The 27,241-nt window shown below is 33.5% G+C and overlaps 1 protein-coding gene across 2 annotated transcripts in view; it reads right to left on the bottom strand.

Annotated features, from left to right (window-relative positions):
* Pms2 (mismatch repair endonuclease PMS2) overlaps nucleotides 1-25,446 on the bottom strand; it is a 79,715-nt gene extending 54,269 nt beyond the window's left edge. The window contains exons 1-6 of one of the 2 annotated variants that reach the window (XR_012756640.1): nucleotides 25,177-25,446; nucleotides 24,474-24,633; nucleotides 22,576-22,781; nucleotides 12,118-12,257; nucleotides 7,546-7,654; nucleotides 217-375 (exon numbers count right to left, since the gene is read on the bottom strand). Coding sequence is in view for 1 of the 2 variants with exons in the window: in XM_075368045.1 (XP_075224160.1) it covers nucleotides 217-375; nucleotides 7,546-7,654; nucleotides 12,118-12,257; nucleotides 22,576-22,781; nucleotides 24,474-24,633; nucleotides 25,177-25,254 (852 nt within the window). In the remaining variant the exon portion in view is untranslated. The remainder of the gene's footprint in view (nucleotides 1-216; nucleotides 376-7,545; nucleotides 7,655-12,117; nucleotides 12,258-22,575; nucleotides 22,782-24,473; nucleotides 24,634-25,176) is intronic. The other variant, XM_075368045.1, reaches the window with a different exon arrangement.
* Nucleotides 25,447-27,241: the final 1,795 nt, after the last annotated feature.

Genomic DNA, 27,241 nt, shown 5'->3' with positions numbered 1-27,241 from the left:
ATTCTGTATATTAAAAAATATATATTTTTCAATATTTATAACTAAACAATACTTATAAAGCTCACTTTAATGAGCCTTAAATAGTTTAGTTAAAAAATGAATATAAATTTTACATTTAAGCTAACCGCATATAAAAGAAAAAAAAAATCATTAATGAAACAATCAAAATAACAAAATAATTTACGTCAAACAAAAACAGTAAATAACAAATCATACTTTTGATGGTTCACAAGGGCGAGAGTTGATATAAAAGAACTGTCTATCAGTTGTAGAACGTCCGTTTCCATGTGAACAAGATGATATAATGCCATCAAGACGAAATAACGATTTATTATCTTCAGATGGTACGTGCTTCCATTCAAGAAGGTTTGTCAACTGGAAAAACCCATTAACCTTAGTGTTAATAATACATCATACATACACAATGCTTTAACAACATAAGTAATAGGGATATTATTTCTGTCTTACCAATTCAATGCATATGTCACACACACTTTTCAGAAGGAATTAATTAATTACGAAATCCAGTTTTAACCAACAAGAATTTCATCCATTACGATTATTATGCCACAAACAGTCTGGTCTCTATATTATAGTGAGTCCAAAAGTTCAAACATTTTTGGTACGCAATAATAAGTGTTTGACCCAGATTCAAAGAATGAAACAAGAAAAAAGGTTAGAGAATAAGATAAAGAAATTACTAGTGGGAAAAGACAATCAAATCACAGAGAAACTATGCCATGAAGTAAACACCTCTAGTCAATAGAAAGCCTTAAGGTACCATATAGACATGGATATCCATCCCACCCACTGAAATCAGGAGATTAATAACCCAGGAATTGTGTTTGTGTAACACAATTCTGATACAAAAACTTGCGACTGATCAAATCAAAATATATACTACATCAAAACCTAAAACTTATTATCCTCCAGAAAAAATGTAACCCAAAAACAGTAAAAGAACTACTACAAGAACATACTTGCCCACCTCTTGAATTGTTTACTATGCTTTAAAAATTCTACTTAACTATAAAAATGTTCAGTTTACCTCTTCTACAGGGTTATTCTACAATCAATTTGACTCACTGAAGTCATTGTTATTATTATATTACCACAAAATGAGACAAGTGTGTTTTAAAATCAAAATTTGACAATATAATCAGAATTTCTGCATGTTGTAAGGTAGGAGCATACAAAATAATATACAATTGGGAAATTCATTAACAAGTGATTTTTAATCCAGAAAACAAATAAATATGTTGTAAATTTTTACAGAATTATGAAATGAAAAGTAAAAAGAAAAGACTATTTTATGATTATAAATTTATGTGCACGTCTGTGTGATTTGATATGTGCATGTGTGTATGTATTTCATTCTTTCTCTTTTCGGTTGTTTATGGTCTTTACTTTTGCTTGTAGTCATTTACAACCAGTTTCGTATACTTGCCCCTACTCTTGAAGAGAATAGTAAATAGGGTTGTGTTTTTTAATACTGATATGGTTGAATTTATTTTACTCGTGGTACAGCTTGAACAGTGCATATATGGTACTGTTTTTATTTTATTTTTGTTTAGCATTAGCTTTTCCTGAAAAGACATGCTAACAAAAAGCCTCAAAGACAACAATTTGTTTATGAATCAGCAAATTTGACAATTTAAAATAAATTCTGTACCGCAACAAAATTTGATGGTTTGAATCAAAAGAGCGATGAGTAGAGGTTATAGAAAAATAAAGAAGTGGAAAATCGTACGATGATGAAATACCGAGTAATAAGTGGAAACACAAAGAATCGATTGGCCAGAGCAAGATATAGATATAGAAAAAAGATGAAAAATACCAAACAAGAGTAAGATAAATCAGATGCAAAATGATTTAGTGATATTGGGAATGAGGAGTTGGAGGTAAGGAGGCCAAGATGATTAAGGACCACAACGATTAGAAGATATATTTAATTAATGATGCGCTTCAAAATATGATTATTTCAGAATAATCAATAATTATTCTTAATTACTGCATATGAAACCCAAGATGAGAGCACAAATTAATGAATTACAGGCATATTACAGACATAAGTATTTGAAGATAAAATTATAGAAAAGACTAGAGAAATGTAATTCCTAATCACATATGATAGCAGTCATTCCTCTCTCTCACATACTTAAACTAACATCTCTTGACACCAATGTCACATGAATTGTAAAGGTAATTCTTGGGCTTAAAATTTTCCTGGGTACTGATATATACAAGGTCTGTAAATAAAGAAATGAGACTAGTTTTTTTTATCGTATAGGTGACAAAAAACTAGAAAACTTTTGTGTGTATATAGGTTATGACCAGGTGATTTATATTAGGTATTAATATTTTTAGTCTATTGTTGCCATGTGAGAAGTAAACAAACTTTTCATGAAATGAGTTTTTGTTGTACGTTATATGAGTGATACTAATTATGAGCAACATTGTGCAATCAAATTTTGTGTCAAAACTAGGTGAGAATGCTACTGAAACTTTTTCAAAATTGAAAAGGGCGTATGGAGATGATGCTCTCTGTTATGAGCCCAAGTTTTTCGGTGGTTTAAAACATTTTCAGATGGCTGGGAATTAGTTGTGGATGATCCGTGCTCTGGAAGACCATTAACGTCAAAAAGTGACGACAATGTTGAGCAAATCAGACTTAATACAGAATGACCAAATAACTGTCAAAATGACTGCAGAACAATTGAATTTGAACCGTACCACAGTCCATAAAATTTTGACAAATGAATTGGACGTGAAAAAAGTTTGTGCAAAATTGGTCCCAAATAACCTGACAGTTGAACAGAAGAACAACAGGGTTGAAGTGTGTCATGATCTTCTAGGGCAAATTAAAACCGATCCTGATTTTCTAAAAAAAATGTTATTACTGGTGATGAATCTTGGATATTTGAGTACGCTCCAGAAAAAAATCGCCAGAGCAAGGAGTGGCACACTTCAAACTCACCACATCCCAGAAAAGCAAAAACAAGCAAATCAAAAATCAAAACCATGCTAATTTGTTACTTCGATAGTAATGACATTATCCACAAAGAGTTTTTGCTTACAGGACACTGTTAATCAATATGTTTACCGAGAAATTCTTGAAAGATTCCAGAAAAGAGTTGCCCGGATGAGACCACTCATCAACAACTGGATGGTGCATCATGACAGTGCACCTTGTCATACTGCACTCTCAATTAATGAATTTTTCGAAAATAAACACATTCCTGTTGTTCCTCAACCACCTTATTTACCTGACTTGAGTTCCTGCAACTTTTTCCTGTTCCCAACTTTTAAAAACACCTCAAAAGGACACCGTTTTGGAACAGTAGAAAACAAAAGAAAAATGTAACCGACCATCTGAAGGATATTCTGGTTTCTGAATCCAACACTGCTACGAAGAGTGGGAAAACCGTTTGAATTGTTGCATGGCTCCCGAAGGGAACAATTTTGAAGGCGATAAGAGTCCACGTATAATTGGATTGTAAATAAAAAGTTTTTCTGAACTAGTTTCTTTACTTTATTTACAAACCTCGTATTTTCTTAAATATTCTTGAATTACATTACCCGTTTACATCGATAACTGTTGCTTTAAAAACATAATATTTAAGGCAAAATGTAACAGCAACATAATACATTTACAAAAAATCTGCTATATCAATAATAAAAAATGTAATTATTCTTAATAAATAAAGTAGACTTAAGCAGATGAAATTCTTTTTAAAAATTAACTACGGTTTATTTTTTTATACAACATGCTGCACTGCGGGATCAATTGGTGCAGAAAATTCTTGACACTAATACCATTTATTTAATATATACCAATTTTAATTAATTTTTTTGTTTTATAAAATTTATCTAACATACAAAAGTTGTTTTCTTCAACCACTTTTCCAACTATTGCTGGGTATGAGTGTGTATAAATAGGCAAATGCAATTACCATTACTGGAGGCCTGATATAGGTCAATGTAAGTGTAAATGAAATGTACTGGTGAACATGTAGTCTGGAACAGAATCAGGTCGACTGCTCCTGCAATATGTTGTAAATTGAAACCCAACCACCAAAGAACACCGGTATCAACAGTCTAGCATTCAAATCCATATAAAAACAACTGCCTTTACAAGGACTCAAACCTTGCAACTTTCGACTTCAAAAATCAGTTAATTTTATGATAACAAGTAACAATATTCTGCATTATATATTATTATAAATGTTATGTTCATATAAAAAATAAAAGTGTTTGTTTTGTCCAGTTTTCGCTAAATCCCAGAAAATGTATGTAAATATACTTATGAATTATCTACTCTATACAACTATGGCAGGATCTGTCGAATAATATGCCACCTTAGTTCAATATCTCAATTAAGTTTAATTATTCTAAATATTTATTTGCTGGTCAATCAAATAAATAAAATTCTTTAATTCATTTATAATATAAATTATTTTTATTTTGCTTTGAACTTGTAATTCATATATATATATATATATATATATATATATATATACACACACACACACACGCGAGATGCTACCCAAAATTTCAAGGAATTTGAATTTCGCGCGAAACCATTGCTGGTACGACCTGCTGCCGCTAGATGCGGCTAACAGGATTCTTTGTGAATCAGTATTCCAACAGCTGTGACGGTGAGAGGCTGCATTGTTGAATTTTGTGCGGTTACGTAACGTTGTGTTTTACTGCTTCAAGGAAGTTGTAAATGGCAGATTTTAAAGAGCAAAGAACCTGCATCAAATTTTGCTTCGTGCTTAAAAAACCGGTGCAGAAACCCATCGCATGCTTTTGGAAGCATTTGGTGACAATGCTACGAGTAAAAACAAAACTTTTTTGTAGTACAAATGATTCAAAGATGGACGAACAACAATTGATGACGATGAGCGATCAGGAAGACCATCAACATGTGCAACACCGGAAAACATTGCGAAAGTGGAGGCTATTGTTGCAGATCGTAGACAATCAATCCACGATGTTTGTGCAATTGTACAAATGTCATATAGGTCTGTGCAACGCATCTTGTCGGACAATTTGAACATGAGACGCATCGCTGCAAAATTTGTACCGAGACTGTTGAACAGCGACCAGAAACAAAATCGCACAGCTGTCTGTAGCGATTTGAAAAATTCAGCAAGAGATGACCCTAACTTCATCTCCAACATCATAACCGGTGAAGAGACATGGGTGTACGGGTATGACCCTGAAACTAAGCAGTCGTCGCTGTGGAAATCGCCAAGTTCACTGCAACCAAAAAAAGCACGCCAAGTTCACAGCAACATGAAGTCCATGATGATTGTTTTTTCGACATCAAAGGCATTATCCATAATGAATTTGTTCCTCTTGGTCAAACTATCAATGGGATGTTCTATTGTGAAGTTTTGAAGCGGTTATGTGTAAGCATTAGGCGCAAACGTTTAGATCTGTGGGGTAACAACAGCTGGGTTTTGCACCATGACAACGCGCCCGCGCACACATCGTTAGCCGTTCGGAATTTCTTGGCTTCCAAAAAGACGGTAGCGATTCCCCATCCACTCTATTCGCCTGACCTTGCCCCGTGTGACTTTTTTCTGTTTCCAAAAATAAAATTTCAATTGAACACTTACACCTGTACACTTCCAGGGATGCATGGAATCATGGGAAAAACGCTGAGATCACTGTATCAATGCCCAAGTGGATTACTTTGAAGGAGACAGTGGAAATTATAAGTTATGGTAAGCTATTTTATTTTTATGGTAAAATTCTCTGAACTTTTGGGTAGCACCTCGTGTATATATATATATATATATATTTATTGTATCAATTAATTATACAATCGTAACAAACGCATGTTGAGTCTTTGAATCATGGAAGAAGACTGACAAAAATTAGGGCATTAAACCAATTCAAATAATAAGAGTAACAAAAAAAGTGAGAATTTATACAGAGTAAGAAAAAAGTGAAAATTTTTATTTTAAAATTTAAAAGTCCTCCATTAATAAAATTTAAACTTCCTTCTTTTAATAAAAAAGGAGCAAATGAAACCGGAATCTTAAGAAGAATCTACGGCTCTTTGAAATGAACCATTATCAAATTATGATTAAAATTTAGTTTATGATTTTAGAACACTTCATCCTACTTTAGCCATACTTAACATAGTTATTTATAAATTAATGGATAACTATTATAAAAATTATTATGTCAGAAATATCATCACCTAAGTGATTATTAGAATACAAAAATGCAAAAAAAAACCAAAAAAGTAAATTAATATGATAAAACAAAAAAACTTAATACAACAAATAAAAAACAAACATGATTTATTGAACACATTGTCGCATGTTCATGGCTTGATCAGGATATTGAGATTAACAATTGAAAATGTTTATATAATTACAATTTATTAAAAAAAATAAGACAAATCAATAATAACAATAATAATGACAATGGCAATAATAATAATAAATGGCAATAATAAGCAAATAATAATCATAGTAATCACAACATTAATAATAGTAAACGGTGGTTACATACAAAACAGAATTTAAAGTAATTGTCAGGATTTACTTACAGGTAGTTAAATACTGAAAACCAGAATTCAGTCCCACTGACAAAAGACATTAGCATGACTGCTATTTTAAACACTTTTAACCACTAGTCTTGTATTAACAACAATAGTACAACAGATAAGACAAGTATACCATTCTTTCACTGAAAATACCTTGGCTTTTCACACATAAAACTACCCTAACAATTTATAAATGAAATTTAGTACAGTATCTTTTTTTACTTATAGTCTAACAGGACTACCTGCAGGACTGGATGCAAGTCGAAGTGTGAGTAATGACCACCCACCCTCACATTTTCCCCATAAGATCCCTACACCGATCCAGTAACCCTTCTCATGAAACAACATCAGTTTAGGTGTGTCAGTGAGCAGTATTACAAAGGACAATTGTTAAACGGAACTGTTAGCTTTACTAAAAGGGTTTCTTTTAGCCCCTTTCTGGATTCCTCCAATTATTTTATTTTCTGCTACCTTCTTCTTAATTGACAGGAATCTGTTACTCAGGTCCGTTAAACTGGTCTTGTTATAATATGTTATTTCATTATTATAACAACATTTACTACATCAATAAAGTAATATACATTTACAAAGTAACATAAAGTAAATAATTGATATGGTCAGGTTTTTTGTCATCAAATGCTTACACTCAAGAATTCCAACTTAAACATTTTGAACTTTGACAAATTTCATCTAGAAATAAATAAAATTTTAATTATTATAGAAATCTTTTGCGAAAAACCAATTTCTGAAGGATGTCACAAAAGGCGAATGGTTGTTCATAATTGAATTTTACTGTTAAAAGACGGCTGGCTTCCCCCAGTTGTTTTGAGTAGCACAAACGAGATATGTGTGTCTTCTGCCAACTGATGCATGTACATCAGAACTGTTTTTTGTCCACAGCAGAGCTATAATATAATGTCAATTAATTAACTGATTTATAATGAAGTAAATAAATGCTCTTTTAATATTTTTATTACCTGTTTTGCACCATATACACAAGCTATATTTTCCCTGACTGTTTTACAACTTTGTGTTGAAACAATTGTAGATCTCTTTTCTTTTTTTGACTGATTTGTACAAGTAATTCTGTAAATAAAAATAGAAACAATCTATACCAGAAAATTAAAAATGTCGGTTAAATAAAACTAATATACAAAACAATTATGTTATGTTTTTGATTAAGATGTTTGAGGGTAAAAATTATTTAAAGCTATCAAAACTTTTGAAATGAGAACCGACACCAAATTTTATAAATATAATTCTCTTAATAATGTATTAAAAACATTTTCAGAAAATCTGGAAGCACACTGTTTCTCACTCTGGCATCAGCTGATGTTATGGCTGATGATATATTTGAGTTTAAAGATACATTTTGAATACAGAGGAAAAGAGTACTTAAACTTTTTATTTACCACATGCACACACACATCTGTGCCTCTATCAGCATGCCCAGTAACAACTACTGAAAATAATTTTATGAAATTTGTGTTTCTTAGAATGTAAGTCTACTCTAAGAAAGGATTTCTTGAAATTACGAGTTTAAGGGGATAAAATGGAGTAACAATGAAATCTACTATTTTTTTCATTTCTTCGTAACAAATGATGATATCAACTTGATTTTTGGTATTGTAATGTTCATGTGTGTGGCTAAAAACTAATTTTTAAATTTTTTAAAATTCCGAATATGAAAGGTTAAATGAATTTTGAATTGATTTTTGATCTTGACTATTTTCTTTTAATTTCTTGATAACAAATGATATCAACTTGATTTTTGGTGTCTTTAGTTTTCATGTAAATATCTAAAAATTAATTTCTATATTTTTTTGATATTCGACCTTGAAAGGGTTAAGAAAGGTAAAAAAAAATTCAGCAATGATTGCAAATTTTTCTGATTTCCACTACACTAAGCAATATATTCACTAGATTGGAGCTTCCAAATACTCTTGAGATAAATTTCTAAAATCAATTTTTGAGTTTTTTTTGGGGGGTTTTCATTTTTAAGAGATGCAACGGTGTACAGTGTGGCTACTCAAGCAACTCAAGGCACTGTTAATGTATTTGTGACATGACTGGCACCTACCCCTGATTACTTGACAAAAAAACCGAAAAACAAAATTTAATAAATAATGATAAGTATGATGACCTCCTAGTAATGTTTCTGAGCGTTCACAATCGGGCAAAATACATTTTTTATCCATACGAAATACAGATAACCGTTCTAACTAATATTTTAAGATGGGAGGCCAACTGTTTTGAAACCCAAATTCTTAGATGACTAAAAGTTTCAGGTCTTGCACTGACCGAAGTGTTCTCTAAAGAAATTGCAATACGCTGATATTTTAAAAAAAATTGAACAGGCTTTAATTTTTATTTAATCATTATTATTCTTACAAGCCTGAGTTTAACGAACACAGTGGAATCCATGAGGAATTAAAGCCCTCTGGCTAGATAGGATGGGTGAGTGAAGCGAACCATGACTGGCTAAATATCCCCTGACCACGACCATAACTATAATGGAAGAAATGAGGAAAGAATGGCAGATGCAGTGGGACACTAGTGATAGAGATGGACACACCGCATAATTGGAGACCTGAGAAGTTGATGCGAGAGGGCCTATGGCTCACTGAATTACTGTCTCACACAGTTTCTAGCGAGCCATAGGGGGTTCAGAGAATACCTTTTTAGGTTTAAGTTAGATCACTCTGCTAGTTGTCTGGTGTGTGTAGACGAGGAAGAGACAGCATATCGCATCTTCTTTCGCTGCCCTCGATTTTAGGATGCGAGGAGGAAAATATTGGACACCATAGATAAAAGGGAAATGTTCTTCTCAGAGGAACTGCAGCAGATCATGTTGGAAAGTGTGGAAATCTGGACGGTTGTAGCAAGGTTTGCTAAGAAGATCATGAAGGAGCTGTACGTCTGGGAGGAGTCTTGCAGAGGTAGATGAAGGGGTCATCGGAGTGTGCGGGGACAGACAGGCATGTGGCTGAAAACCTAGGGGGTTCCCCATACATGTAGGGATCGCCTGGGTATGATGAGGTCATTGGCACTCCACTCCTGCGTCCGAAGATGATCTGTGAGGTAAGTATACTATAGTGTTTGATTGTCTGTGAAGTGTTTGTTTATGTGATTGGATGTGACTGGCTTTGATGTGATGTGTGGATTGTGCGGTATGAGGCTGTTTTCTGAGTGATGATTGGATGTTGTGGAGTGTGTGATGAGATTTAGTCTGATGTTTGGTATCTTGTGGGTGTGAGGTCCGTCTCTGAATGTGTGCGAGGGTGTACTCTTCCTGGAGTAATGCACAACAGCTGTACCGGGAAGAGTGAGTAGCCAGGGGTGGAGGTTTAGTTGCTAGTGCACAGGAACACATATGGATTTAATAACATCTTGTGGAACCTGTTAGCGAGCCTGAGACTGCCCAGGCGCCCATAAATGGGGTTCCTCCACCTCTTTAAAAAAATAGTATTTATTTAGTGGCTGTTATAATTAATTTGTTTTATTAATGGACAGAATTATTTGCTACATTCCTATCCTTTAAACCGAAGATCTTTATTTGACTGGGGCTGGCCTTTGGGAGACTAGTTCTCCCAAAGAGCTAGTTGGGCTTCGTTCTCCAGGTGTGATTCCACTTCAGTCCATTCGCTGAAGTCCTTTTGGTGCTATAGTCTAGCAGGAGTGTACCTTTTTGGAGCCCTTGTGTTTGGAGGATGCAATGTGTTGCCCTTTCCAGAGGAGTTGCATGTGCTATTGGTGACATAATTGTAAGAATTAGGGAAGGATGATGGATGACTGGTGAGGTAAAGTTAGGGAACTTTCTTCACTCGGGCTGTCTTACGGCATTAAAATATTTACTGAAATTGATTTACATAAATAAAAAAATTTTTTTCAATCTTTAAAAAAAAATTGGGAGTTCACAGTCAAGGGGATATTAAGTTATTTCAACGACATTTTATTGTTTAACAAAATATGTTCTGAGAATTAAAAATTTTAAATTACAAATTTTTTTTTCAATTTTGGAAGCTCCCATTGACAAGGGGGAATATTTGGGTAAAATTAATTTTTAAGAAAACTATCCTTAAGCGGTGATAATAAATTTAAAAAACTTTTTTAAGACTGTTTAAAAAAGAAAAAAGCTACAGCTGTAATTCTACATAAACAAAGTTGTAATTTTCTAAGAGGAGGTACAGATTTTTGGATAATTTTTTCTTTCAAAAATACTAAAGAATAAGGGCTATTAAAAAATTAAGAATTTTACTAATTTCAAGTAATGGGTTACTTATGAGAGATGGATTTTAATTAAAAATATTTTTTAAACTAAAAAATACTCTGTTCCACAGATCATTGGAATGGAATGGAAAAAAAATTTATAGTGGTTTGAAAGCCAAGTGATGAGAAAATACGGATTCAAAACACTCCCATTAACTCATGTTCTGAAGCAATATGTAGATAAAAAAAATATATATATAGTCATTTTTTTGAGGAGGGGTAAATATTAAATAAACAATTTTGGTGATTTGTGATCTTGATTAAAAAAAAAAAATTTTTTTTACATGCCCCAGTAAAAATTTGAAATTTTATTTTGTAGCAAAATACCCCCATCCCTTTTCCAATTTTTGAAAAATTTACTAATTCTTTCCCCTGAAGGTATTATTTGTCTACAAAGTTTGAAGAAAACTGGTCAATGGGGTAGAAACGTAAAAGACCAAATACAGGCCAAGATACATATGTATATATATATATATATATACATTCATCTGACAAAAATGAAATTTTTTGGAATTAAGAGCATTGGAATAAATTTTTTTTGGAGATTATTTACAATTTATTTAAATCTATTTTTTTTGTTAATTTTTTAAAAAAATTTCTCCTTAAGGAACAAAACTAGAAAAAAGACCAATTTTTTAGATTGTATTTTGACTGATTTGTATACTTTGCCATTACAGTAATAGCTACGACATCAGAATACATCACTATAGCCAGGAAAGATATAAACGAATCTAAAACATCATCTGACAATATTCCCTAACAGAGGAGACATGTATTACAATGCGTTATTTTCTACAGAAAATATTAGTTTGTTGCTTAATATTATCTGGCTTAGGTTTTAAGACTGAGATGAATATAAATCACAGAGGCACAGAGTACAAATCAACAATTTATTTATCTGAAAGTAATGATGTTCATTGCATAGCACTAAAACCTGTCATAATGAATACAACAAAGGTATTACTTGCAGAACCAAGTGCCCAATTGTATTTCAATGGGCTTGGCATGTTGATGTCCAATAGTATGTTTGGATCTACAGAAGAAGACAGCGGGAAGCAACTCCTAACCTTCTTTAAAAAGTAAACCTGGAGTGGGTTACTGACTATATGATTTATCACTGTTATGATAAATCAAATCATAAATATCATAAATAAATGATATCACTGTATGATTTTTTTATGGAACAATTAAACCACTGTGGTTACAGCACCAAAAACAGAAAAATTCAACAATAAAACAAACATAATAATTGGTTGAATCTTTAACATTTTTATACTTACTTTACATCAGTTGCAACTAAACAGTACGCATTTAGTAAATGTATCATTTTTGCGAATTCTCGTTTCAAATTTCGTTGAAATTCTTTTTGTCTAACAGGTACTGTACTGAAAATATTTTTTAATGAAACAGTTGTACCAACCTAAAAAATCATATTAATTTTTTAAAATTTAAGCAGAAGCATTTACATTCTAAACAAGGTGATATTTCATAGTTAAGTTCTAAAACCAATAATGATTTTGGGTAAAATGTTCGCCATCTTCTACAACAAAAGCATGCAAAAAAGGAATTCCTCCAAAAATTATCATTGCACACAGACAATATGTGACTATTTTTTTTTTAGACTGACATTACAGCTATATTACTGATGTTATCTATCAGAGAACAATGATTTTGGTTAAGAGAAAATGTGTTTTTAAAGGGTGTGCTAATTTAAATTTGACTATTATACTTAGTCAAAAACAGTGGTGAGGTCCATTTTTTAAAATTTTGTTTAAGCTTTGAAATTAGCACAAAGAGCAATGATTAAACTTTATGTAAAATTATGTAAAAAATCTACCAAAACAATTTCAATGTTTTAAATTGCATAGAGTGAAGGATATTTATCGAGAAATACTGTGTTTGAGGCCATAAACAATTCAAAGAGAAAAAATCAGTAGAGGATGATAAACAAACAGAATAACCTTTCTGAACAAAAATTAGCATAACTTATTCAAAACGTATTGGCTGAAAGTCATACTTTAATTCATTAGTACCCAGATTTTTTTTGTTAAATTTCTGTTAATGTTTGTTCTAAATGTAGTTTTGTCCTTTAACTAATTTTTTTATTTGTAGTTATGTATAGTAAATTTTTGTTGTCTACAAATATTGACAGTGAGTGTAGTTGGGCACGTATTCTATATATCAACAGTAAGCATAGTTGGAACGTACTTATACCTCAACAAATGCCAATAGTAGTCTTGAAGGGCAACAGTGGTTATACAATCATGTCTTTATAATTAAATAAATTTTATTCAAAAATATATTATATATCCAATACTTTCACCAATAATGAAAATACAACTTTTATAAATAAATAAACTGAACTATTTCTACTTATAATTAGGCCACAATTTTACATAAAAAAAACTCACATATATGTAACACTGATATAGATATAAATACATTAATGTAAATAAAAAACATTGACAAAGATATAAAATACAATATTCTCTATAAAATTTAACATATTCAAACTCACTAATGAGAATGAATTAGTATGTTGCAATATATATGTAATCCAACATTGCATTCTTTGCGCTTTTTCCGTGCAGCCTCACCACATTGCGCACAACGAATTTGAGTAGTGCTAGTTTCATGGAAATTTTGCCTTCCATAGTACCAGACTTCGGGTAACACCTGAGAAGATACTTTTGTACTTGGTCGCCCTGCTATTGGTTGATCTATTGAGTATCCTGACCCATAGAGGAAGACACCTCCATGTGACGGTTTTGGTCACCACGCCTAAACCATACCTAGCCTTTATGTGTATCACATCTATTGAGTATGTTCCAAAATATGACCGTACAACTGATCTAGTAAATGTCAACAGGTTTAGGCTGTCTTCTTCCCCTTTTATCAGTTAATAGAGTAGCCATACAGTGTTCATCAAAGCATTTAGGAGAAATTCAATCATTGGCCAATACCACTTTTTGCTTCTCATTTTTATTCGATAACAGCTGACATTTCATTCAGTCTATCGAATCCATGCATGTAACTCTTAAAATAAAATACACACGATGGCATAGGTACTTGTATTTTCTTTTTCATTACATTGTTTCATCAATTTGTGCGGCCTAGAGGAGAGACACTATTCACTGATAATGCTACTGTAACAATATTGTTACTCCCCGACAGGGAGTCTTATTCTTTAAGATTTTTGGGGGTTGGCATCCCCATGGGCCTAGCCTCTTTTCTTCCCACCTCTGCAGCTTTTCTTCCCACTACACACTGAGCTGCAGAATACTTTACAATGTACAAATATACTACACCAAGAACACTACACTAATTACAACATATACATTTACTCAACTACACAACATCCAATTCAGTTTTCTTTTCATTTATACTCGGTGGTGTTGCGACATCTTACAAAATGCAACCGTAACCTAAGGTGGGAACTATCATGCCGATGGGTGAATGGCTCTGCGTAGTGAGTCTCGAATGATGTCCTCTGGGCACTAGAGCAAACCCAGTTGTATTTAGCTCTAGCTCCAATACATGTGCGCTCTGCTGGAGTGGTCTATTATATCGCTAGTACTCGTGGGAACGAAATTTCAGTTCCATCAGTAAATTCTATGATGGTTGGTGGTCCATCTGAAAAAACCACCAATTTTAGTCTAGTGAAAAGGCCTCGGTCAGCTTCGTCTGAGGAGGATAATGTTGCTACAGAAGACGAAGGTAATGTCAAGTGTAAGAATGTTCGCTTTGTTGTTCTTCGAAATAATCAGGAAGGTGGCTCCCTTCAAAAGGTCTCACCTTTCCTGATTAACAAATGTGTCACCGGTTGTATTGGTTCTCCGAAGAACGTTAGGAAATTACTTGATGGAAAATTCTGGTAGAAACATTTAATGATGAGCAGAGTCGCTCCCTGTTACGTCTCACCAATATGGGCAGCATAAACATAACTACGACATGCCACAAGAACCTAAACACCAGCTGAGGAGTAATTTTTTGCCGCGACCTTCTGGAAATGGATTTAAGTGAAATTGCTGATGAACTTCTTGCTCAAGGTATTATAGAAGTGAAGGGTATAATGAAACAGCAGAACAGAACAGAAGAACCAGCACCGTTTCTTATACTGACATTCAGTCTTCCTGTTCCACCAGAGAAGATTAAAGTAGGTTACCTCTCGGTTCGGGTGCAACCATTCATACCCAACCCATAGCGATGTTTCAGATGCCAAGGGTAAGGTCACACTACAACATCTTGCTCGAGAACGGAGATCAGTGCTCGATGTGCTAACGAAGGTCACAATGACACTAACTACGAAGAAAGTGAAAAATGTGCTAACTGTAGTGGTTCACATACAGCCCGAACCTGAGATTGCCCAACCTTTAAAGAAGAAAAGGCAATTCTCAAAATCTGTACTGAGCAGAGCTATCTTTCCCGGCTGCATGCAGGGAATATAGAAAGATAACTCACGGAACCTGGTTAAACCAGATGTATCTTTAGCCACCGCTATGTCAAAACAAACTCCTACAAATGTTAATAATCAGCAGTGCGGATCCTGCAATGAACTTAAAAAACTTGTTCAGATGCTTTCTGATCAAGTTGCTTCACTTACAGCCACTATTTCAGAGCTGACAACGATGAATAAAAAGTCTTATGTCGTAGTTAATGAATCCAACAGTGTAATTCATACAAAAGTTCCTGCTCCCAAAGTCCAACCGGTACGGCCAGAGACTATCACAGTTGGCAGGAAACCACCTAATAAGCTCTCTGTAAAGGGAACCCACATAACCACTCCCTTTGGGATGTCAATTGCAGCATCCCAATCTAATAAGTCTCCTCCACCATCACCCCATATAGTGGAGGATGGTTGAAGAACCTCCTAACCCGAGGGCGTTGGAGTTCTCTAAAATAAAGAATACAAAAAAGAAAAACCGAATCACATACAACTAAATTTTATATAGTTTCCTAAGTATATATATTTTATTATTATTTGTTTATATTTTTTTTACCCTTATGAACTTTATTCAGTGGAATGTTAGAGGTCTTCGGTCCTGCATTGAGGATATTGGAGTACTGGCACACACACATGATCCAATAATCATGTGTTTCCAAGAAACTCATCTTCTACAACATGACCCAATAGCACTCAGAGGATACTTCTGTGAGAGATACATCTGTATAGTAGACAGTAGAGAGAGTGGTGGAGTGGCTATTTTCATTCAGAATGAGGTATCGGCTACAAGGATTCAACTGACCACTCTTGTTCCTGCTGTTGCAGTAAAGATCTCTATCCCCTTCAAGTTGCATATCTACAATTTGTATCTCTCACTGAACACTGAGTTCAGGGCTCTGGCTATCTCAAATCTCCTCACACAAATACCATCTCCATCATTAATAGTGGGAGACTTCAATGCCCACCATGTTTCCTGGGGCTCGACCTTCTGCTCCACTTGAGGAAATATAGTGTACAGTGTGAGACAAGACTTAGACCTCTGTTTGCTGAATAATGGATCTCACACATTCATGTCTTTATCATCTGGTACTATGTCTAACATCGATCTTTCCGTATGCTCACCGAATTTACTCCCTCATCTTAATTGGTCTGTTTGTGATGACTTTCACGGCAGTGATCACAAACCAATTGTTATTGGTTTCAGTGTGGACCATGAGGTTAAGAGAAGGCCATGGAGATAGATTGTTGAAAAGGCGGATTGGAATGGATATCGTAAAGCCTTCCAATCACAGTATGTCGATGGTGCAAACATCCTTGAGCAATGTTCCTCTTTTACGTCCATGATACTTGAGAATGCCAGCAGATATATCCCACAAACATCGGGTAATCCTAAATGTCCTTCCGTTCCATGGTGGAATGATGATTGCAAATGTGCTATTAGGAATCAACAGCGGGCACTATGCAAATTTAATAACAGACCTACAACTGAGCATCTAAATTTGTACCGCAGGGCTAGAGCGGTATGCCGTCGGGTCTTCTTGAACGCTAAAAGGAGTTCATGGATGAAATATGTGAACACTATCTTATGCACTACTCCCACGTTAACTGTGTGGAAAAAATCCACGCAATTTTCAGATCACCGAGACAATCTATTCTCGGTCTTATTGATGAAGGAGAACTCTTTTCATCATCTTCGGCTGTAACAAATAGTTTAGCAAAGCTTTCTGCTCAGTGTCTCTCACTTCATCATACAATAATGATTTTCAAAGGTACAAAGTACAAATAGAAATATTGTTGTTAAACATTGGTGATTCGATTGGTGAATTAAACACTCCATTCGTATTTAAGGAATTGTTACACGCACTTAAGAACTCACGTGACACTTCCCCTGGACCGGACAATGTTCTCCTTGGTATGTTTTCACATCTTCCTAACTCAGCACTACAACACCTTTTGAATAATTACAATGGTTTATTCAAACAAGTCTTTTCGCCCGACTGATCAGAAGCATTTATTATACAAGTACTAAAGCCTGGTAAAGACAAAACTGACCCCTCAAGCTACTGCCCTATTTCTTTAACAAGCATTTTGTGCTATAATAATAGAAATAATAGAGAGAATGGTAAACCACAGGCTTACATGGTACTTGGAGAATCTATCTATCTTCAGAACAGTGTGGTTTCCGACAAGGATGATCTTCCATTGACCATTTAGTGTCAATGGAAACAGCCATATAAAATGCCTTCCTAAAGCGCCAGCACCTCTTTGCTATCTTTTTCGATATAAAAAAGTCATACGACACAGCCTGGCGACGTGGTATTCTTAACACCCTCAAGGGATGGGGAATCAAGGGCAATATGCTTGCTTTTATCCGGGGATTCTTAAATCACTGAACGTTTCCTATTCGTGTAGACGATTCACTCTCAGATAGTGGCGTCTTGGAGAATGAATACCTCAAGGTAGTGTACTAAGTGCCACCTTATTTTCTGTGGCCATAAACAGTATTACCAATTGTGTACAGGTCTCATGTTCTCTATTTGTTGACGATTGTTATTTACATTGCGAGCCGTTCAACACCCACAGCAGAGTGACTACTACAGAAAATTATATTTCTCCTTGAGGCTTGGTTCAGGACTACTGTTTCACATTTTCATCCGACAAAACAAAATGTGTAGTCTTTTCTCGGCTACGAAACCCTTCTATTCCACAAGTTTTTCTAAGCAGAGAGCTTATTCCTATCTCTCCTTACGTCAAGTTTCTAGGTTTGATTTTTGATAGCCGTCTTACTTGGGTCAAACACATAAAGGAATTAAGGACAAAATGTTCCAAACTTTTAGGTATGATGCAGGTCCTCAGTAACACCAATTGGGGAGCCAATTGGTCATGTATGATACGTTTTTACTATTCCTTTGTTCGTTCTCGTTTAGATTATGGTTGTGTCGCCTACTCTTCAGCTTGTCAAACCGTGTTTAAAATTCTGGACGGTGTACATCATGCTTTTCTTCGGCTTGCCACATGTGCGTTTAGATCAAGCCCTGTCATAAGCTTACTTGTAGACTGTAGTGAACCATCACTTTGGGATAGACAAGACCAGCTTTTGTTATCTTATTTTGCTCGTCTCAAAGGACAGCCAAATCACCCGGCTTTTGGCTCAGTTCTTAGAAATCCTAATTTTGGAAAGTATGAGGACCGTCCACGCTGTACTGCACCTGTAGGTGTCCGTACCAGACGTCTGCTGCAGCATATAAATGTTGATACTCCATCATTCTTCCCATCATATCCGTGCTCATATCCTCCATGGAGAATAAACCTAGTACATTTTACTTTTGACCTTACAACATATAATAAACAATCAACACTACCTACTGTCTTCCACAAATGTTTCAGTGTGTTCTCTCCAAGATGAACTCAGACGCGGTGATATACACTGATGGATTGAAACAAAACAATACTGTTGGTTGTGCTTTTATTCTCAATGAAAGAACTTATACGTTTACCCGGTATTACGAGTGTGTTCACCGATGAACTACTCACTATAAATAAGGCTCTATATATCATTAACCCTAAATATAGAAACATTCTTATTTGCAGTGACTCGTGTAGTGCTCTCCAGGCGTTAGAAAACTTTTACTCCAAACATCCTATCATCATTGAAATTTACAACGCAATCGCTGAGTTGAATAATCGCAACACAGAAGTAAGTTTTTGCTGGGTCCCTAGTCACGTAGGGATTCCAGGTAATGAACAACCAGATTATGCTGCCAAAGAAGCATGTATTCAGCCTCCTTTTACCACCCGAATTACTACCTCTGATTTTATTAATCGTGTAAAACAATCACTGAGAGCAAGGTGGCAAGGTGACTGGATGACTACCGTTGATAATAAACTCTGACACATTAAAGATTCTGTGTTGGCATGGGACCCCTCATGCAGAAAAACTTGACGTGAAGCATACCTCTGCCGATTGCGGATAGGACATACGAGGGTCACACACGAGTACCTAATGTCAGGAGGACACAAACCCTTATGCACACAATGCAACTGCTGCATGACTGTGTACCACATACTCATAGACTGCATATGTTATGCGGTGTTGCGTCGTAAATTTAATCTACCCAGAAACATCCGTGGTATCTTGTACAATGATAGTGAAATTTTGAACCGGATGTTTCTGTTTTTGCATAGGACTAGGTTACTGCAAAAAATTTAATATTGTTATGTATATTTTTTATGCTAGAAGGGTTTTAATAATTTTTTTCCTTACTTTCAATTTTGATTTTTTTGGTTCTATGTCTTTAAATTTATTATCTTTATTATCTCTTTGCTCTCACTATCGGAATTAGTTAAGTTTTATATAGTTTCTTTTTCTATTATTTTAGCTTTTATATTTTAAAGACTTTGTCTGTGATATTAGTTTTGAGTTTTATTTACCTTTTTTTAACCTTTGTTTTTATCTTAGTTTTAAAATTTGTATTATATAATATATATTAGTTTTAAGCCTTTACTTTTATTATTTTAGTGTTATTTTACCTTTTTATTAAAAAAAATTCTGGGCGATGATAACGTACAGGTGTATTTCGCCCCAATAAAAAAAAAATTGTTATCATTGTATCGAACTAAGTTACACCAGTTACACAAGGTGCTACCCAAAAGTTCGAGGAATTTGAATTTCGTGCAAGAATCATTGCTGGTATGACCTGCTGCCGCTAGATGTGGCTAACAGTACTCTTTGTGAATCAGTGTTCCAACAGCTGTGATGGTGAGAGGCTGCATTGTTGACTTTCGTGCGGTTGTGTAACGTTGTGTTTTACTGCTTCGGCAAAGTTCTAAATGACAGATTTTAAAGAGCAAAGAAGCTGCATCAAATTTTGCTTCATGCTTAAAAAACTGGTACAGAAACCCATTGCTTGCTTGTAGAAGCATTTGGTGACAATGCTGTGAGTAAAAGTAAAACTTTTTTGTGGTACAAACGATTCAAAGATGGACAGTTGATTCAAACAAATGACAGTTGATGACGATGAGCGTTCAGGAAGACCATCAACAAGTGCAACACCGGAAAACATCGTGAAAGTGCGAGGCTATTGTTGCAGATCGTAGACAAACAATCCATGATGTTTGTGCAATCGTACAAATGTCATATGGGTCTGTGCAATGCATCTTGTCGAACAATTTGAACATGAGACGCATCGCTGCAAAATTCATACCGAGACTGTTGAACAGCAATCAGAAACAAAATCGCGTAGCTGTCTATAGTGAATTGAAAAATTTAGCAAGAGATGATCCTAATTTCATCTACAACATCATAACCGGTGAAGAGACATGGGTGTACGGGTATGACCCTCAAACTAAGCAGTAGTCGTCGCAGTGAAAGTTGCCAAGTTCACCACGGCCAAAAAAAGCACGCCAAGTTCGCAGCAACGTGAAGTCCATGATGATTGTTTTTTTCGACATCAAAGGCATTATCCATAAGGAATTTGTTCCTCTTGGTGAAACTGTCAATGGGATGTTCTACTGTGAAATTTTGAAGTGGTTATGTAAAAGCATTAGGCACAAACGTTCAGATCTGTGGGGTAACAACAGCTGGGTTCTGCACCATGACAACACATCTGCGAACACATTGCTAGCCATTCGGAATTTCTTGGCTTCCAAAAAGAGGGTAGCGATTCCCCACACACCCTATTCACCTGACCTTGCCCCGTGCGACTTTTTTCTCTTTCCGAAAATTAAATTTCAATCGAAAGGCCGTCGTTTTAACACAGCTGGGGAGATTCAGGAAGAACCGCAGAACATGCTTCAAACACTTACATCTGTAGACTTCCAGGGATGCATGGAATCATGGGAAAAACGCTGGGATCACTGTATCAATGCCCAAGGGCATTGAAGGAACAGTGAACAAACAGTAAGTCCAACAGTGGACTTACTTTGAAGGAGACAGTGGAAATTATAAGTTATGGTAAGCTATTTTATTTTTTTGGTAAAATTCCCTCAACTTTAGGGTAGCACCTCTTATTGTTTGTAGCCTGGTGATAACTGCCACAAACCTTTTTTTTTACATAATTTTACATCAGGGAGGGGCGTTTTTCTATTCGGATGAGACGCACACTTCCAGTTGCATGATGGCTTTTCAGTTGCAATTGTGAGGTAAAATAATTCTTCCAGTGCCTAGTTCTGGAATCGTGTTTCCAGTTGCTGCTCCCTGATAAGGTTCTTTTTGAATAATAGACCCTAGTCTTTTACAAAGTGACCAAACTTTGAACCCAAATTAATAGGTTTCTCACACATACATTGTTTGGCACCATGTCTACCTAAATAAAGCACCACAAACTCATCCACAGATAGGTAGGCAAACATATAAAAACCAAAGATAAAACTTAATTCAAATATTAGCACCAAAACACTATGTACTCCCAGCAGCAGGAGATTCATTTTCAACTCGGCAAAGATGAGTGTACCTCCCTCAAGCGGTAAAATAAATCTCAAACAAGATATTTCTAATAACTGTCAACTGAATTGTGTAATACAAAGTCAAATTATCTTTACATGCTTGTATTAACAAACATTAAAAAAACTGTTCATCTAATTCACCGGTTGATAAGGCAAACCTTTACTAGTAAAGGAATGTAATTATTTTACTTGGGTTGCAGGTAGTGATGAGAATTAAAAAAAAATTGCATTTAATTAGATCTGTTCCTCAGTCTAAATTTTTAAGATTTTAACACCTCTCAACATTTTGTGATTGATGCTTGTGCAAGGAAATCTTGTAAGTTCCTATATTTATGAATAATAAATTCACTCAAATATACTGATGTTACATTAAAAGCTATAAGTTTTATTACGAACCATGTTTCTGCTCCATATGATATTTCATTTTAAACCTGTGCAATCTATCAGCCAAATGCCATTTTTTATTTAAATTGTAACATAAACATTTGTTCCATTTATGGTATCTTCTTGAAGCTATGGGACAGGTGCTACTTTAACGAAACTAAGTGTTTAGGTGGCTATATCTTCTACCTAGGGGTTTTAAAATACATTAAACTAATGGGTTTTTATTTTATACAAATTTAAATTGTAATTGATGATTAATTTTTGGTGTAATGGAATTCTGAGTCTACATAGTCATATTCTAAAACAGAGGAATTAGTTTGTTGATTGTAAATAAAACTAAAAAATAAATCTAAAAAGAAATAAAACTGAGCTCATCTAAACTGCACAACTGAAAGTCATCTCTAATCATGAACAAAAATAAAAATCACTTAAATACGTAATAAAAAAATTTCTGTAATACACTAACCTGTCTTGCGATTTGTTTAGCTGATGTTATAATTCCATTGGCATCAAATATTAAATGTGTACCGCACTGTGATGATGAGTGTCTTGTAATAATGGAAACCTCACTTAATGCACAAAGAGAACTAAGTGCTTCACCACGAAAACCAAATGTTTCCACACTAAGGAGATCGGAAAAATCTTCCAACTTTGATGTATGATGCTTTAGCGCTGTTAAAAAAAAATCAATAAAAAATTAATTACATTTATGTACAGGTAATAATCCAGAACACTATTAATGTATTCCTACTGGATAATAATATAGTGTATAAAGATGAATGAAAATAGAAAATTAAAAAAAGTGACTGATAAATAAATTGACAAGTGCAAAAAAAAAAGATTAAATAATAAAAACTAAATACATGTCTAAGATTAAGAGTGCACAAAGATTTTTGTTAATAAATATCAGTCATGTAGAAAAAGTGAAAGAATTGTTAATATCTAGGAGGAATAATATCTAAGAAAGTGGATTAGAGAACTCCACCGTAGCTGATAGGATTCATAGAATGCAAAGAGCCCATGATCTTAGAATATCTATAACAAAAAATTAAAAAATAATGCACGATAACATTGTTATTAAAACAGAATGTTTATAAGCCTGTTGAATGCCTATCGTTAAATAATAAATTAGAATTGTTAGAAGAATTAATAAGAAAATATTAAAAACCACTGATATGGACCATAGGGTCCATTAAAAACCAATGAAGGCTGGCAATTAAGAAATAATGATGAAGTATACAAAAACATACAATAAAATTTCTGAAACAATGAGAAGAAGATTGATTTTCTTGGAGAACTGCATCAAACCAGTCAAATGATTGAAGACAGAAAAAGTACGAAGTGAAGGAAGTATTGTGATCGTGAAAAATTTCAATGGAAATATCCATTTCAACCATTCCTGAATCCATTTTGATTAGTTTCGGCGTGATATCTGTATGCATCTCACATAACTCAAAAACAATTAGCTGTAGGATCTTGAAATTTTGGATATGGGACTATTGTAACATCTAGTTGTATACCTCCCCTTTTGATTACAATCAACTAAACCAAAAGTGTCCAAACATGCCCAAAATCACCAAAAATTTTTTTCTTAACTGCAGTAATTAGCTCTCATTGAGAGATTTTCAACAATATATCATAAGTGGTACTTATTTTCACTGGTTCCAGAGTTTTGGCCAAATAAAATTTTAATTAATGAAATATTTGGATCTTAGGGAAAGGCATGTCGATTCGAATCTCTATTTTTTTAATTTAAATATATCGATTTATTAATTATTATTAACTTCTAACTATAAAAAAATTTTTACAATGAAAAATAATTCAATAAAAAAAATATATATGACAAAATATCAGAGGTTTTTAATGAAATAGAATTTTACGTACTTTAAATTTTTTTAAATGTGCAAGCGTAATTTAATAGGCGTAAAGGAAGTCATGTGCTGACCACATCAGATTCTTTTATTAGACAGCTTTTTTTCATAGAAAGTTTTAATAAAAGTTCATCTATTCAAGGATACAGATGGATTCTGGCTGAAATCTAAATAACATTAAATTTACTTCTAATTAAATTTAAATGGCAATTTTACTAATGCAATTTGGTCATTTTAGTTGAATTAACAACACCGATTCAGCAGCCAATATATGCCAGAAACAGCTATAACTTAGAACATGTAAGTTGTGATTAACATGTGAATGTGATTAACATAATCACATTCATTTTATAAAATAGCTTTAATACTCTAATTTATTTTCTAATTCAAATTAAAATTTGAAACTTCTAATTAAAGAAAAAAAGAAAAATTAAACTAATTTGAAATACTGTTATTTCACATTAATAAACCAGCTTAAAACAATAATACTTACTTAAAAATTGAAAATTATCTGCGTAAACGCCAGAACCATTATCAGATACTTCAACAAGTTCACTTCCATAATCTTTCAATCGAACATCAATTGCTGTAGCTCCTGAATCTAAACTATTTTCGACAAGTTCTTTGACAGCTATTGCCAAATTAAGAACTACCTACAAGTAGATAACAATTATTACAATTTATGAACTTTTAATACATCATCATGAATAGTAAATTAATTCTAATGCTCCTACAACAACAGAAATTTTTCTAGTCAGTTACCAGTTAACCAAAGCCAGTAAGAAAACGGAACCTTAAATTAATAAAACTTTAGATATCTCATGTCAAGACGTAAAAGTCTTTTGTCAACCAATTATTTCAGAATTTATCTTTTTTCGTATGTTTTATTTAGATAATTAATTTTTTTCTGACGTCCCCAGAGAACTCCCTGCTGAATGATGTTCTCTTCAACATCATTTCATTTCTTAATTTTATTAGTTGTTATTAACCTAGTTGTAAATTAATTTAAAAAAATAATCAAATTATAAAGTGTACGTACATATTTGTTAACTTTGAAAACCTTCAGTGTTCATTACCACAGAATTCTTGATAAAAAAAATAATTTAACATCACAAAATAGTATTCGCATACTAAATACATCGTAAAAAAATAAATATTAGCGTAAAGCAAGCAAATGTTACCATGTCTAAACTAACCTGTCCGGAACAAATACGATGTACTACACCTTTGGAAATCGGTTTTATATAAAGGTTATCTTGCATGGCTAACTCCATTTTGACGCACAAGAATCATATATACTTAATTATAACTAAAATTACATTTTATTTCAAAATAATCATGAATCTATAATACCCAGGATAAATACAAGTGCCATTAGATAAACTGAACTGCCCATCGCACCAAGAACAGCTGTATCGCCTTAAAGTCTTCACAACAGTCACCAGAGGCGACGGCTGACTTTGATGGATCGCTAATCTTTAAATTTGCTTTGATTTGTGTAGTAGATGCCGGTAAGTTTTTTTTATTAATTTACGTTACATACATTAATTTATTTATTTTTTTTCAACTTTACGTGAATAGATTATACTAACAAATTTTCATTCACTTTATAACAAATTTTTTGTCCTATTTTACCAGTTGTATTTAATCTAACCTAAAAAGTGTCAATTAATGGGATGCCGTTATTATAATTTATTGATATCGGTGTTTCTTTTATAATCATTACGAATTTTAATTTCATACAGAAGAGAATCGTTGAGTTTTAATTTACGAATGTTGCGGTATTCCGTGAATTATTTTTCATTGGTTCTCGAAACATCTCGTTGATTGCCTTCATGGATTGATGATCCCGACATGCTTATTATTTTTTAATCTTTTCTAAATTTAGTTTTTCCACCTTAAAAAAATATTGATAAAGTATCTAGACCCTTCATTTTAAAAGTGAATTACACAATACGTTACTGATGCATGTAGGTTGTACATGATAATTAAAATTAAATAAATTATTTTCAAACAGATTGAATTACTATAATTTTCCCATTTTGAATCCGTACTGTATTAAAAGCGTTTGTTACTCTCTTATTTTTAGGTATTAGAAAATTTCGTAATTTACTTTGTATATCACTCAATTTTTACTGTTTTATGATGAAAATACATGTTCATTGAGCCTACACTTTTGATTATTTTATAAGAATTCAGTAACCATTACTTAAGATTTACCTTATATCTCTGAAAGTTTTAATGTTTATTTAAGTTTACCACTAATGTCATTTATTAATTGCTTCATATTATAGTAAAGTAGAACTGTTATATAATAAGAGTCTGCTTATTTAAATCTGTAGATCAGGAAATTAAAACATGAGAAGAAGTTGGAATAAATTGCTTAATGAAGTTAATAATCACCATTACAAATAATTAGAACAGATAAAGATAAATTTATTATAATAAGTTTTCATAAAGGTTGATTCATTAAAACAGTATTATTTTATATTAAAAAATAATTTATGAACTATAATCATATAATACTACTGTAGGCATTTCACCCATGTGGAGAGATAGAGTATGTACAGGCCGGTTTAATAATAGTTAGTAGACCTATCCCACCATTAGTGAGCGGTCATGATGTTAATAATAATTCTAATGTTTTAAACGGAAAAACCTACAGTTAATATTGTATTTTATTTATCATATTTTATAGAAAAATGTTGCAAAATTGCGCTCTATACTGTAAATATTTAGTCCAATGCAATTCTGAAATATCTCTGATTTAATGTCTAATTAAAATTAAAAACAAAAATAACTTACTACCAGGCAAATATCACACTACTCTTCTTCACTCACAGCTTCAGCACTACTATCCGGATCGCTGTTGTCTGTATCACTTTTGTTATTTTCGTCTAAAAGATTTTTCTGCGTTTTCTAAAATACCTAGTTTAACTTTATATTTATCTTCACATCATAAGTGATATTGAATTTTTAGTTTTCATTGTTCAGGCCCAATAGAACTAAATTTACCCACACAAAGATTAACATCGTTTTCATGTATGAAAGTTATGTTGGGTTTCTGACAGGCAGATGTGAGAAACTCCTGTTTATCACATCTCCCCTGTATCGGTTCAAAGGGATTTAGTTTGGGTTGGTAGGGAGACGATCTTAAAACTTCTTGATGTTTTTCTTTTAGTCTCGTCAATGGCATGTTTCTTGACGCGCTTTCTGTTTTCCTTGGAAATATTATACAACTCCACTTTCAAGCCAGTTTGA

Source organism: Lycorma delicatula, chromosome 6, assembly GCF_047948215.1.
Source record: "Lycorma delicatula isolate Av1 chromosome 6, ASM4794821v1, whole genome shotgun sequence".
Taxonomy (NCBI): domain Eukaryota; kingdom Metazoa; phylum Arthropoda; class Insecta; order Hemiptera; family Fulgoridae; genus Lycorma; species Lycorma delicatula.
The sequence above is the reverse complement of the archived record's forward strand: the minus strand, read 5'-3'. Positions and strand labels throughout refer to the sequence as shown.